At 39.6% G+C, this 15,829-nt stretch overlaps 1 protein-coding gene across 16 annotated transcripts in view; it reads left to right on the forward strand.

Moving 5' to 3' along the window:
* The window catches only part of SMAD9 (SMAD family member 9), a 75,466-nt gene that overhangs the window by 41,436 nt on the left and 18,201 nt on the right, over window positions 1-15,829 (forward strand). For 15 of the 16 annotated variants that reach the window (XM_072797336.1, XM_072797348.1, XM_072797340.1 and 12 more), the window contains 2 exons: window positions 5,774-6,514; window positions 12,691-12,954. In XM_072797336.1, coding sequence (XP_072653437.1) covers window positions 6,103-6,514; window positions 12,691-12,954 — 676 coding nt within the window. In that variant the 5' untranslated portion in view covers window positions 5,774-6,102. The remainder of the gene's footprint in view (window positions 1-5,773; window positions 6,515-12,690; window positions 12,955-15,829) is intronic. The other variant, XM_072797350.1, reaches the window with a different exon arrangement.

Here is a 15,829-nt window from a genome sequence, read left to right on the forward strand (position 1 = left end):
CTTTTTTTTTTTTTTTTTTTAACCTTTCAGAGGTCACAGGTTCTTTTTAGAATTTGCGGGAAAATTCCTATGGATCGTCTCCCTAGAAAAATCCATATATGAACAATCACTCAAAATGAGAAGACAATTCAGATATCCAGTAGATGACTTGAAGCCCCACCATGGCCCTCTTGAATAGAGTCTTTATTATAAAGATGCATCTCTGTCATCTTTCTTTGGTATTGTGGTCGGAAGATGTTCTATACTACAACAAGATGCTAACTAGCAGGCTGTGAACAGGAATTGCCCCTCACGGATTTGTAGGAAAGCTCAAAACACAGCTAGAAAAGCCTCTTTCCCAGAATATGAGATCATGATACCATTTCCATTTATACACAACTGGTAGGTTTATCCAGTGACACTAAACTGGTATATGTATGTGGTAGTTATTTACACTTTACAATGCAAACTTGTAATTGCCACTCATTTGAAACACATAGGGATGACAGGCTAATTTAAGTGAAGATAAAGTCAAATTAATGAAATATACATCCTGTGTGTGTGTGTGTGTGTGTGTGGTTTGAAGCCTGATTTCTCCTCAGGTGTACCGAATAATAACACATGATATATGTACCAATAGGGATGATAACAACCAACTATTTTCTAGGTAGACTTTTTTTTTGGATCTGTTTTTACACTTTAAAAGCACTTGTTATCACCATATTAATTACTACTATACAAAAAGTGCTATAAAAGTAGTCAAGGAAACAGTCTTTTCCTTTAAGGGAATGTTCCTTTGGCAAGTGTTGTCCAAGTTCTGAATTTGGTTAGTGTACTGTTTTTTTGAAGAGATACCATGGATTAGAGGGTCAAAATTGATAAGATTGAAAAATAGGAAAACAAAACACATGGTGAAACAACATTTTGTCATGGTGAGTGTTTCTGGAGTGGTCCCTTGCAGAATAGACGATTGCCTCCTGATCCCCTGGGTTGACTATGGCATATGGCCTGATAGATGATGTAGACGTTTCTTGGCGACACTGACCAAGAAGCAGTGCCCATGCAGGATTGTTCAGAGGTTCTTTGTGTATGCAGAGCTTAGGCATGCTCCAGGGCAGGTAGCCAACATATTCTTCTTAAATGGTAATTTCTTGAATTTTTGTTTCTTCAGAATTAAAATCACCAATTGAATCTTCCAAGGAGGCAGTAAGTAAAAATAACCTTGAGTAACTGCTAACAGGAGTTTGATTTAAAATGACAACTTAAAAATGAAAGGTTCACATCTCCCAAACTTTTATCCAGCCTGACAAATTGGATTCTAGAATTATGTACCATTAAATCTCATGGTGTGTGCGTGTGTTCAGTGCTGCTCTTCTTTTAAGTGGTCCTGTTTATTTTAAACACTTGAAAATGAGTTTTTTGCTCCCTCAGTTGGGTAATACTCATATGCCTGAAAAAGAAAGTACTCTTTCGTGCTGTGCATGAAGTGGACCATGAGTAACCAGATGAGGGATGGGCATGGTGCTTTTATCCTTCCGCCCACAGAAGGAAAGCTCTCATGGCCAACAGATGGCATTTGTGGAGATCTGGTGTGATGAAGGCCTTGATGGAGGTGCAACAAGTGATGTCAAACACAGTAATGCCAAGCATACATTTTCACTCTTATTCCTTAGTGGTAATAAAAAACAATGCTAGAAAGAAACAAAATTCTGGAAAGAAGAGTAAAGATCATGTTGTGTTGGTAGGTGACATTTGCTATAAAAAGGGTCAATTTGACAACTGTGGGGAAAAAAACTCTTGTTTTGCCCTGCTGTATGCAGTATAGTTCCATGAGTTGAAGGTTTCAGTTCAGTCTCAGACTGGACTATCCTGAAGTGGGTGCAGGGAGGGATAACAGAGTGTTAATAGTAGAATGAGTCATACAGTCCCATGTGGCAGGTACAGCCAATAATCATGGAGTCATGGAACCATTGCCCAGACAGACCCTTACTGCGAGGATGAGCCCCCCCCACTTCATCTGCAGATGAGGAAATGAGGTGGCCCAGAGAAACTACAGAGTTGGTTTGTGACAAGGGACAGACAGATTTTTTAGGAAAGTGAGAATTTAACCACAAAAAGAATTAGGAAAAAATTATCCTAATCTGCCAAGTTAGCTTATTTTTTTTAACTGTGAGCTAAATCCTAAGTGCAGCTCAATTATCATCTCCAAAACCCTTCCAGAACCCCCAGTGTAGGGCCAAGGACTCTTCTTGTAACCACCTCTGGCATCTCTCTGCCATAGCTCTTGTTAGATTTGCAGAAATTATCTGGTCAGATTTTTGTTTATAAATCCTTCACATACATTCATCTTTATAGTCTATTTTGTTTTATTCTTCTTTGTACCTTACAGGAACTATAGTAACTATAAGCAGTATTAACAACCCTCCCTTCTATTTGTAGAACAGTTTTTTAATAGCCTCCCTGGGAGTGCCCTCTTTTAATTATTATGGTGAGCCAGGGCAGTGGTGGTTTCAGGAGGTCGTGGTAAGTTTGAGCAGATAGTCTATGGGCATCTAAATTATCTGACAGTGGAAAGCTGTTCTGAGCCAGGTTGACACTCCTGAACAAGCTTGCATGAGGTGGGGGGTGGGGTGGCTCCACTGTTGATGTCAGTGTGATGGCCAGCTGGAAATAAACAAGGGGCTCTTTGTTCTGTTAGTGACAAAAACTTTATATGAGTGAGAATGGAATAGCCTTAATGAGCTTTAAGTGGCACCATGGACAAAGAGGAACTGAAGCCTTAGTGTTAGTGAGAGTCCAAGTCTGATTCACTTTAACTTTTTCTGTTAAAAAATATATCAAACAGAGGAGCAAGTGTAGAGAATATTATTTGAACATCTGGGTACCCACCAGGCAGCTTTAATAAACCTTGACTTTTTGATATTTTCTGTCCTCTTTTTCCCCTACCCCAGAGGCTTTTATTACAAATTTGGTGTTAAATATCCTGAGATTCTAAATTTGAGTCTTTGGGGTCCTCCTCCATGCCAGGTCCTCTGTGTAATGCAACAGATGCTGGGTCTTGTATCAATAAAAGCATAGTTTTGGAGGCACCATGAGACTGTTATAAAGATTCAGAATGTGGCAGTGAGATCAGACTACCGAGTCAGGGTTCCTCAGACCTTATGCTCTTGACTAGTCGGTGTTGCCCCAAGGGATGAGGAGAGATAGTGGCCCAGAAAGTCACTCATCAAGGTGAACCTCGAACAGACATGGTTTGAAGGTCTCTGGTTTAAGGGTGGTGCTTTTCAAGCTTTCTTTTTTTTTTTAAGCTTTCTTGATTGTAATACGCAACACCAAATTGCATTTCACTGTGCATTGCAAATTGCATGGTGACCCTCTGCATATGCACGTGTACATCTACGCACACAGAGCACATACTTCTGAATGAAGGTTTTTTTTTTTTTTTTTTTTCTGAATGAAGGTTTTAATGAAATAATGCTCTTTCTTTGTGTGCTGCACCACAATATAGTCCGTCTTGTTGTTTTTACAAAACTATTTTATTTGAATACATTGATTTCACATGCATTAATACATAGGAACCCATAGTTTAAAACAACAACAACGAACTCCGGTTTAGAGAACTGTTACTATTTCATGGAACAAATGTTGTTTTAAAGGGTATATTTGGCTTAACTCTGCTGAACATTTTATAAAAAGCTTTTGTCTATCCTTGACCTAAACAAATATTCATGTCACAATTTACTTCTAGAAGTCCTATGTAAAACTAAGCAGAATTCAAAGCTCTTTGAGGGTCCAGGTTATTCTGCGTCGTGTTCTCTTTAAAGCTTCTAATCCTCTTCATTGCTTTAAAGCAGCCTGTCTTGATTAAATAAACAGAACTTGAACACAGTAACTTAACTATAAATTCATGATCGTTAAGCCACAAAATCAACCTTTCCTTTGAGTATAAGTCAAACTGCCAAGGGCAAAAAAACCCAGCTATCAAGCCCTCAAGTCTCCTTTCCATCAGTTTACCTCTCTCTGGGATGCTAAATAAAGTCTGTACAAAGAATAAAGTGATACAGGTGTTGCTTTATATTTATTAAATTCATCAATTTCTGTGTAACCAGGCTGATATCCTTCTCATCGGGGTGCCTAACAACTATCACGACAGCAGGGGGTTATGTAGCACCTTTATTGGGAGAAGTTTATATAATTGTACTCGGAAAGGTGCAACTTTCTCTCCAGAGAAGTAGAGGAGAAAATGATATTTAATGCATACTAAACAAGCACTTGTTGGAGATTTTGAGCTAGATTGATTCTAAAATACTAAAATGAGTTCACTTGCTCCACAATGTTACCAACAGACACTTTAAACGTTAATAAGGTAGCTGGTTTCTGAAATATGGAAGAAGAAAAGAATTTTATTTAAGCCAACTCTTTCACAGAGGAGGAAGTTTGGTTCTACCTCAGGAAATTTAAATGGGACTGTTGAATAACTGGGAAAGAGTGTCTCCTTTGGATAATAGGGCAAAGAAGAATTCACCTGATTTTCAGGCAATAACAAATGTGACAGCAGTACCTGCTGCTGCATGGTACATATGTACCATGACTGTGTAACTTTTCAAAAAACAGTTCTCAGACTTTCTGGTCTTATTACTCCTTTCTACTCATAAGAATTATTAAGAACTCCAAAGAACCTTCATTTACGTGGCTTATATCTATCAATCTTTGCCACATTGGGAATTAAGACTGAGAAACTTAAAAATATTTATTGATTCATGGGGCACCTGGGTGGCTCAGTGGTTGAGCATCTATCTGCCTTTGGCTCAGATCATGATTCTAGGGTCCTGGGATCGAGTCCCCATATCGAGCTCCCCACAGGGAGCCTGCTTCTCCGTATGCCTGTATTTCTGCCCCTCTCTGTATCTCTCATGAATAAATAAATAATCTTTAAAAAAATATATTTATTGATGCATTAAAAGAGAATGATAAACCCATTATATGGTAACAAAAATTATTTTAAAATTATTGAAAAGACTATTATTGTTTTACATCTCTGCAAACCTCCTTTAATGCCTGGTTAATAGATGATACTTGGATTGTCATACCTGTTTTTGCATATAATCTGTTGTGATATATTTTTTTAAGTTGAAACACATGAAGAAAATCTAGCACACACAGATATGTAGTTGGAAAAGACCTTGAGGCCCCCGATGGGAACTCTGGTCCTTTGAAAACCAGTGTACTATAAAATAGTTCAGAAGAATATACATGAGTTGTGAGATGATTAGTGTTCTAATTTTTTCCCATTCCATTTATATGTTTTTCCAACAGTGAAGATGGATTACTTGCAAAAACTATAATTGAGAAAGGAAGAAGCATGAGCATGTTGAGGAAAGATTATAGGGCTCTCAAAATCCAGGCAGAGAAGTTTATAGTTGGAAAATTAAGGAGCCACTGTAATTTCTCAAATAGTAAAATGATTCATTAAAAATTGTATTTGGGAGTAAATGGATTAGAATTAGAAGAGAAGAGCTACTTCAGAGGTTGTTGCAGTAATCTGGGGCATGGTGAGGTGGGCTAGGCCTCAGATATTGGTGGGAACGGAGAGGAAGTTTCAAAATCTGAAAGACATTTAAAGGTAGAATTACCAAGACTTGGGTAAGGGGCATAGCAGAGAGGGAAGAGCCAAAGACGACTAAGAGTTTTCAAGTCTGAACCATTTGAAGTCTTTTCTCCCTCATATCCAACCTTTCATTCTTTCTGAAAATTATCCTGATGAAGCTGATTAGTTTTGTCTTGTTGTTTTCAGAGTTGGCCGGCCCATTCTAGGGCCTAGGAGAAAGTTGACACAGTTCCCAACCTGAATCGGTCAGTTACTTCCAGAAGAAAAGGAAGACCTGTGATATCCCTGGAGAGTTTGTACCTGTGACATCCCTGGAGAGTTTGTACCTGTGACATCCCTGGAGAGCTTGCACCTGTGACATCCCTGGAGAGTTTGTACCTGTGACATCCCTAGAGAGCTTGTACCTATGACATCCCTGCAGAATTACTTGCCTCGTACCTCCTGCAGGCCCCGGAGCCCCTAAAGGGCTGTCTGTCCAGTTTGTGTTTGCCCTGGACGCCCACAGTGCACCTCTTATGCACTCCAGCACCCCCATCAGCTCCCTCTTCTCCTTCACCAGCCCAGCAGTGAAGAGACTGCTAGGCTGGAAGCAGGGAGATGAAGAGGAAAAGTGGGCAGAGAAGGCGGTAGACTCTTTAGTGAAAAAGTTAAAGAAAAAGAAAGGAGCCATGGATGAACTGGAGAGGGCCCTCAGCTGTCCCGGGCAGCCCAGTAAATGTGTGACAATTCCCCGGTCCCTGGACGGGCGGCTTCAGGTGTCCCACCGCAAGGGTTTGCCCCATGTCATTTACTGCCGAGTGTGGCGTTGGCCTGATCTCCAGTCTCACCATGAGCTGAAGCCACTGGAATGCTGTGAGTTCCCTTTCGGCTCCAAGCAGAAAGAGGTGTGCATTAACCCCTATCACTACCGGCGGGTGGAGACTCCAGGTGAGTTTTCTTCCCGATATCACGGTTTATTTTAAAAGTTAAGGAGCTAAGTCCCAGTTGATGACTGAGGGGGCATCAGCAAGACAAAGACCCCTTCTGCTCACCACCACCAAAAGAAAAGGAAGAGAAGAGGGTGCAGTTTTGAGGAAGTAATCCAAACTTTTGTAGTCAGAAAAATCTATAAAGAAATTACTTTTGGTATACCTGGAAGTTTTGTGATTTTGAAAAAATGATGCTTTGATGTATTTTGGAGTTACCATTGTCATGGTCTTTCCAGTTCTTAGGGTCTTAGAAGGTCTTAATATGGCCTTGATATGATTAACTGTAAAAAAGGAGCATCCTCCTTCCCATCCCCTCTCCCTCACTGAAACCGAAGTAAGCTAAAGAAGGTTTTTGCTGTCATTTCCCAGGCTCAGGTACGGGAAGTATCTCATATCTGGGGCTGAACAGTGAAAGAACTGCTGGAAATCCTCCTAGGAATGAAAGCAACAGGGGTTAGGTGAGATTGGCAATCGTTCTTAAATGTGGCTTTAAATATAAGAAAGTATGGTTCTGTAACTCTTTACAGGCCCATATATGTGTGTGTGGACACACATTTCACCCCCTTTTTGAAGTCTGGTGTTTACTTTTGGCCTTCACACTGGCTGTAACGGTTTGAGGACATTTCTCTTTGGATTGAGTGTTCTCCACTCACTAGCTACACGGATACAGTTCTAATAGGAGCATTGTCTCCCTATTTGGCCATCTGCCTCATTCCAGGAGACCAGAGGCTGGCACATGAGCTCTGGGAGATGGCCTGTGTCCATGAAGAGATGGCTCTGTCAAGCAGGCAGGCCATGGTGGGAGTCCAGCCGGCTGCCTGGCTCCGGGGTTCACTTAACCTGACAGCAGTACTGGAGAAGTCATTCCTAGCTGCCTGTGATCTTAGGGAGGCGACCTTTCAGGCTCCCAAATCTTGCTCTTGTATTGTAACACTGCCTGGGTATGGATGCTTCTCATGGTCACTTCATCCCAGGATTGAGTCCCTGTATTAGACTGTTGAGAAAGTCCTGGCAAGGTTTTGGGTTTTTTTTTTTCCCCAGCATGAAAGCAAAAAATTTATTGTGTATGTAGCAAGGCACAAAATTTGATAGGTGGGGAGCAAAGGGACATTAGTGGAATGATTTTTGTCAGCGGGATGATGCATTTTCACAAATTTTTTTGCAGAGCATCTTACAGGACTATGTGAATGTAGTTCTGTGTCTCAAGTACATGCAAAGAGATGCCTCTTACAGGCCAAGCCAGGCAGTTGAAAGCAGGAGAAATTGTCAATCCATTGGAACAGATAAAACAGATAAAAGTTTTCACTAGATTGTATAGGTCTTAGCTTTCTTCCTTTCTTTCCTGCTTCTCTCTGGGCTCTCTCTGCATACTAAAAAAAAGTCATTCAGGTCCGAGTTTATGACAATGACTTGACATCTGTTTGTTTCAAAAATTTGAATATTAAGCATTTACAATGTACCCCAGGGAAAAAAGTGTTCATTAAGTAATAATTTCTCTCTTCCTGAGGAATGTACATTGCAAATATTTTGTTAAGTGTCTCTGGTTTTCTTTATGAATACTAGAAAACCTACTTTTATTTTCTAATTTTTTAAAAGACTTATTTGAGAGAGAGAGAGCATGAGAACGAGTGGAGGAGGGGCACAGGAGAGAGGATCTCAAGCAGATTCTAGGCTGAGCGCAGAGCCCAACATGGGGCTTGATCTCATGACCCTGAGATCATGACCTGAGCTGAAAGCAAGAGTTAGACGCTTAACTGACTGCACCACCCCGGCACCTCTAGAAAACATAATTTTAAAGGTTTATTTGGTATTTTAGTTTATATAAGGTTTTTTTTAGAAATGACAATGTGAATATTTTTACATATGGCCAATAGATCTCATATCATTATGTTTTATTGAGTTTCTGAAATGAAAGATGGGTGGAGATTGTATTAATTTTAAGTTTAATAGTTAGGCTACCCCAGGATTTTTTATTCCTAACTTTGATTTTTTTGTCAGGAAAGGTAAATTTATATTTAACTTTCTGGCCATGTTTAAAGTAAATATTTTGAAAACACTGAGGATGAGAATGTTAAGCAAGTTTACTGAGTTCCTAGTTTTCATAAAGCTTAATTAAGTTTTGCATTTGAAATCTATTTTTCTGACACTCCTACCCCCATTTTAGGAACATTGAAGGCTGCACTCTGATTTTATTTTTACTCACACAACCACTTAAGTTATCTATTTAAGTTCTTTTCTAACTCTCTGTAGGACCAGTTTTCATTCTTAAATTTCCAATCCTTCAAATATCAATATTTTTGTAATACAAATGATTACTAGCAAATGAAATTTTAAAAATACTTACAAATGCAAGCCCAGTTTGTTGCTGTTGTTGTTTTTACTTTAACAATATCTGCATTTCAACAGAATAAAATTACTCTGTCAAATTGCTATTAAAGTTTCTAAATGTTTACTCTCAATTTCAATTTCTTCCTTGACTGGTACCCAGCAGCTGGTAAAGTGTTACCAGTCCTGGAATCTCACTTTGAATGGCTTCGGCCTAGCTTCTATGCAAAAAGTGTTTTCACAGCATATGCTGATTTTACTCCATGCAAATGGAGCTTATTTCAAAATGAAGTATAATTTCTTCTTTACATAAAATACCTGTATTTCAAAACCACATGACTTTTGAAAGAGATACAAAAGCTTTTCAGCTCTAAGTTGCACCCCATATGGGCAGTAACTCCTGCTACTGTTCTCACCCATATAATGCTTTGTTGTTAAGATAGTGTTGTATTTAGAAGGTGGCATAAAATCAAAACCAATGTCTGTAATCTCACTATGTTATATTGGTAAGCAGTAGTTTTGAACTAGAAATAGAATTTAGTAATTAGGGATAGCTATTGCTATGGGTCGAACGTTTTATGTCCTCTCCTCCAAATTTACTTGTTGTGAAAACCTAATGTTTAAGGTGATGGTACTAGGAGGTGAAGGCTTTAGGACGTGATTCAGTCATGAGGACAGACCCTTATGAATGGGGTTAGTGCCCTCCTAAAAGAGCCCGCAGAGATCCCTCATCCGTTTCCACCACATGAGGACATGAAAGATTGGAATCTGCAGCCTGAAAGGGGGCTTTCCCCAGAATCTGATCATGCTGCACCCCAGTCTTGGACTTTCCAGCCCCTGGAACTGGGAGAAAGAAATTTCTATTGTTTATAAAGCACCCGCTCTATGGTATTTCTGTTATAACAGCCCAAATGGACTAGGACAGCTATGTTTTGAGTGGAAGTATTTAAAAATATGATCAGTGTAAATGTAAGGTAAACTAGCCAGTCAAGCTGAGTAAAAACCAGGATGACACCATCGGTTTTCTTTACAAAAATCACTGCCTTTGGTTTTACATGGATGGTAAAAATACATTATCAAGACATTTGTTTCAAGAAAAGAAAACAAACCCTTTTTCTTTCTTTTGGTGTCTCAGATCTTCAGCCCATAAAGAAACAGAAGTCTCCACTCAGTGTGAGGCTTTATGTTTATTAATGTTAGGAATACATTGTAGGTATTTTACATTACAACTGAAATCACAGAGATTATTCCAATTCTTCATCACCCAGAAAAGAAAAATGAATGTTTATTTGAAACTTGTTAGCATTGTGATGAAGCATCATTGCAAAAGAAACCATATACCGTTTACTTTGCTAGGCCTTCACTTTCAGACTATCCACAGAGAGAGTCATCTTTTTAATGCTGCATATTCATGGAACACATAAAAGGAAATTTAATGGCTTATCATCCAGCTCATTTTTGCATGATGATGTTGAGTGTTCTGTAATGTCATTCATTACACGTGTATATGCACATACTGGCTTTTAAAGGGGGAAGAAGGGACACCTGGGTGGCTCAGTGGTTGAGCATCTGCCTTCAGCTCAGGTCATGACCCTGGGGTCCTGGGATTGAGTCCCATAAATAAATTTTAAAAATATTCTTAAAAATAAAGGGGGAAGAAATAATTTGTTTCTTTGCCCTCAACTGTGGTGGTTTAGTTTAAAACTTTTCATTTAAATGTTTGGATGTTTTCTACCTTAAGAAAGGTAGAAAATAAAGACGAACAGAACAAAAAACTGTTGCTTATTAAGAAAGACATAAAGGTATGATGGTAGGGAAGCCTTTGTGATTGATGTTACTGTTATTTTATTACTGTTTTTGTCTGTTTATTCCAAAACGTTTACTTTTTTTTTTTTAAGATTCTATTTATTTATTCATGAGAGACACAGAGAGAGAGAGAGAAGCAGAGACACAGGCAGAGGGAGCAGCAGGCTCCATGCAGGGAGCCTGATGCGGGACTCGATCCCAGGTCTCCAGGATCACGCCCTGGGCATGAAGGCAGGTGCCAAACCACTGAGCCACCCAGGGATCCCCAGCATTTACTTTTTATGAAAGTTTTCATCAATACTTGCGTGTGGTAACACATCAGTAGTATAATTAAGAACAGCCTCTTTTAATCATTCTTGGTTAGTTCCTTTCCTTGTTTCCTCCATTATTACTAAAAATTATGGAAATAACTCTAGGTAATACACTTACATACCTAGACAATGTTTATACATTAATTGCTAAAAATTTTGGAGATAACCCTACATATAATATGCCTTACAGATCTGTTTCCAGACTTTGCACCTTTAGATAATTTTACTAATAAAAAAGATGAGAATTTAGCTAATTTATATTAAATTCCTTCTTCTTTTTAAATCTCTGATAACTATATTTTAGTTTACAGTTTATGTTATTTTTTGGCTCTTGTTGGTTTCTATTGTGGGAGCTGGCGGTAAGAATTATTTTCCCTTAGAAGAGCTTTGCAATTGCCTTTGACCACCTCCTCTCTCTGTTTTCCCTGCTCCTCTTTCTAGAACTTACATTGGTCACAGGTTATACCATAACAACATTTATTGAGTATCTTCTTTCTGCCAGGCACTGTGACACTTTAGAAGTCAATAGGAACTAGGAATAGCTGGATAATACTTGCCCTTGAGAATTGCATCCATTGTTGACTTTTTGTATAGAATTATGATTTAAAAAAAAACACTACATAGTGTAGGCTTTATTTATGTTTTCTTTTTCTTTTTTTTTTTTAAGATTATTTATTTATTTATTCATGAGAGACGCAGAGAGAAGAGGGGCGGAGACACAGCAGAGGGAGAAGCAGGCTCCATGCAGGGAGCCCGATGCGGGACTCCAGGATCATGCCCTGAGCCAAAGGCAGGCGTCAAACCACTAAGCCACCCAGGGACCCCCTATTTATGTTTTTTTATTACTGCTTATCTTTTACTTATTTTTTATTACTCTGTTTTTCTTTTACTTAACATTTTTAGGTACCTTTAAATCTTTCTGGTAAAGACAAATTGTTTGTTTGTTTGTTTGTTTTGAACTTTAGCAGCACTACTGAGCCCAAAATCCAGGTTGGCCGTCTGAATAATTCAACATGGTCTGTAAAAGAAAAATATTTTGGGGGCAGCCCCGGTGGCGCAGCGGTTTGGTGCCGCCTGCAGCCTGGGGTGTGATCCTGGAGACCTGGGATCGAGTCCCGCATCGGGCCCCCTGCATGATGCCTGCTTCTCCCTCTGCCTCTCTCTTTCTCTCTCTGTTTCTATGAATAAATAAATAAAATCTTTTAAAAAAAAAAGAAAGAAAAATATTTTGGGCATCACTTAGAAACCGATTTTGCCTTTATAAAAAATACAAACCACTTTATTGGCAGAATCAAAGGAAGACACAATTAGGTTTGCAGAAAGCCAGATAATAGGGCAGCTCTGGTCATTTCTGTGGTAAGATTGAATAGGCAGTCTCTTTAGAGTGCTGACAGTGGAATGGTTCTCCTCTAAACTTTTTTCTTCGATACCCTGTTTAATATGCAGTTTGCAAAAAGAGTGTTTAAATGTTAAACATTGGTGTTTAGCTCGCTTCCCAAAATCACTTTCTGGGAAACGATGGGACCTTAATTGACAATTTTACAATAAGCACAAAGAATGGTGGATGGGTAGTTCCCAGAAATCAGGGTTTTATTATCAAAAAATGGACAGACACAAATAGCAAGCGTCTGCCGGATTTTGTGCCAACGAGCCAATGTTCAGTTCTAATCCACTGGTTCCTTTCTCATCCTAGTGCTGCCGCCTGTACTCGTGCCAAGGCACAGTGAATATAACCCCCAGCTCAGCCTGCTAGCCAAGTTCCGCAGCACCTCCCTCCACAGTGAGCCTCTCATGCCGCACAACGCCACCTATCCTGACTCTTTCCAGCAGCCTCCGTGCAGTGCGTTCCCTCCCTCGCCGGGGCCCGGGCACGTGTTCTCACAGTCCCCATGCACTGCTGGCTACCCTCACTCCCCAGGAAGCCCCTCCGAGCCAGAGAGCCCCTATCAACACTCAGGTCAGTAAAAGCTCACTGTCTGTCTCCGTGGCATATGACCCAACTCAAATATTTATGGTGGAACCATCATAATTACAATCCCTGTTACTAGGATTCACGTGGAACTTTATAGTTTATATGGCAAGGTCCTGTGGGCCTTTGGACCCTGCCACCTCTAAGATCGGGGCCATCTGGGAACAGTTTTTCTGGAGCTACAACATATCTTTGATGTGGTTTCTGGTTCTAATCCTCTGGAAGAAACTAAATGGATTTGAACATCTCTGGGAATTTCCAGGAATTTTTTTTTTTAAGGTAGCAGAAATAAGATTATAAAATGCTTCTTTTAACCCCAAGCAGGAAGACTTGGCCTGAGAGCGAGCAACGTGAGGGGTCCAGGGGTCCGTACTTGGCCTTTTCTTTGGCTGTCTCTTTCAGTAAACACAGGGAGTCCCTGCCTCCAAAAGAAGTATGCATAGCTTCACTGGGGCAGGGGCAGGCCTCACCTAGTCATTGCATTCTCCTTTTGCATTGTGTGAAGCCAGCACAGCATCTTGAAGACAGACCTATTCAGTAAACGTGTGCTGAATGAGAAAGCCTATGGAAGGAATATCCTGTGCAAAAGGGAGATTAAGGACATTGTCGTAATTGCACGGGCTGCCATGCCTATAAAGTAGGTCTAAGTTAGATGATGAAGAAGAGATTTATATGCACCTTGTGAGTGTGAAATAAATTATATCCTGAGTGACAATTTCTTGAAGGCATGCATAAACCCATTTGGTGCTAGACATTATAATCTGCTTCATTCATGTGTTCATATATTCTTTTATTTAACAGATATTTATGGAACTTTTATCACATTCAAGTACTGCCTTAGGCAGCTGAAAGGAGGCTTAAAAGATTGGTAAAAGTTGCCCCTGTCCTCACAGACCTTATAAAATGTGGGAAGATAGGAGTTGCCCCTTCCTTTCTAAGTTATTCAGGTCTTCCTTTTGCTGCCTCAGCAATAACAGCTCCTGTTTCCATACACATCTGCTATTGCATTTATCACACTACATGATAATATTCCTCATTATGTATTTCCCCCATTCAACTGCCAGTCATCTTTTATTTGTGTAATGCAGACCCTAAAACACAGTAGTTACTCATTAGGTGATTGCAGAGTAAATGACTCACCACACAGGCATTTGGAACGCAGGGTTATAGATACAGATTTGATTGAGTCCATAAGTAATGACTGAGCCCTGATGAAGCACCAAGCAGTGTGCTACTGCTAGGGGTACAGTGATGATTCATTCTGACAATAGCCTCTGACCCTCAAAAGGTAATAACTGTTGAGAACAATCATGCAAAAAAGCAACGAGGCTGTCACAGTCCGGGCAAGTAATGATAAGGAGTGAACTAAGGAAGGGATGTGCAGATGGGCAAAGAAGACAAAGAATTTGAGGAAGTATACTCAATATCTTATGCAGAAGCTGGTTCATTTTCATTGAGGGAATGGCTCTTTTAATTTCAAAGAAAATTAATTCTTTTCTGAATGATTAACAGCAAAATGCAACCTGAGTAACAGACCCATAGATAGGTGAGACTAATAGGAGATTTTGAAATTAACTGGTTCAGCCCCTTAATTTTTTTTACCAGCTTTATTGAGATATAATTGACAAATCATACAGTTCACACACTGAAAGTGTGCAATGTAGTAATTTTTCATATGTTGACCTTTTAGTTGTGGGAAGATATGTAAAATTTACCATTTTGACCATGTTTAAGTGTACAATCCAGTGGCATTAAGCACATTCACAGATCTGTGCAACCATCCCCACCATCTATTTCCAAAATTTTTTCATCCTAACCAGAACTCTACCCATTAGGCAGTAGCTCCTGATTCTTTCCCTCCCCCTTGTTCCAGCCCTGATAACCTCCAATCCACTTATGGTCTCTATGAATTAGTTTATTCTAGGTACCTCAAAGAAGTGGAATCATATAATATATGTCCTTTTGTGTCTGGCTTATTTCAGTTAGGATAGTGTTTTCATAGTTCAACTATGTGGAAGCCTGTGTCAGTTACTTCATTTTTGTGACTGAACAATATTCCACTGTATGGGTATACCACATTTAAAAACAATCCATTCATTGGGTGATGGATATTTGGGTTTTTTCCCTCCACCTTTTGGCTAATGTGGATAATTCTGCTATAAACACTGGCTTGCAAGCATCTACTTGAGTTCCTGCTTTCAGCTCCTTTGGGCATATGCCTAGGAGTAGATACGGTGTTATGGTTCAACCCCTGAATTTTATAGATAGACTTACTCAAGGACCTGCAGAAAAGCGACCTTGCTTTATAACTTTTCCACCAAGGTCATAATTTATTTTCTCAGGAGGAAATGCCTTATCCATGGTTGTACAAAGTGGTGTGCATTAGAATTGACAGCAGTGCCTGTTAAATGTATGTGACTACATCTAACCACTGATCTCCAGGCTCAGACTCTCTGAGGGGTGGGACCAGGAATCTGCATCTTTAACAAGTTTCACTGGTGACTTTTATGCACACTTAAGTGTGGGAACTACTTGAATGGATAAAATTCAATTCAACAAAGTTAGACCAATTCAACTTTTCATGCCACTGAACTCCATCCACCACTAACGTTAACAAGACTATTCTGAACTGACATTTAGGAACATATACAAGAGGAATCAGCTATTCTGAGACTCTCACTCAAGAGTTTTTCCTCTGCTGTGGGAGTTTTTATTGTGTTGTGAATTGCTTTCTGATAAGATATTATCTACAGAATGCACAGCATGTGCCTAACCATGATCACTGTCCAATTACAGGAACTGACATTTGGGGAGAGGAGCCCTTCGTATACCTTGGGCACAAGGTTATAATCAAGGCATTTTG

The sequence above is a fragment of the Canis lupus genome, chromosome 24 (assembly GCF_048164855.1).
Source record: "Canis lupus baileyi chromosome 24, mCanLup2.hap1, whole genome shotgun sequence".
Classification (NCBI taxonomy): Eukaryota; Metazoa; Chordata; class Mammalia; order Carnivora; family Canidae; genus Canis; species Canis lupus.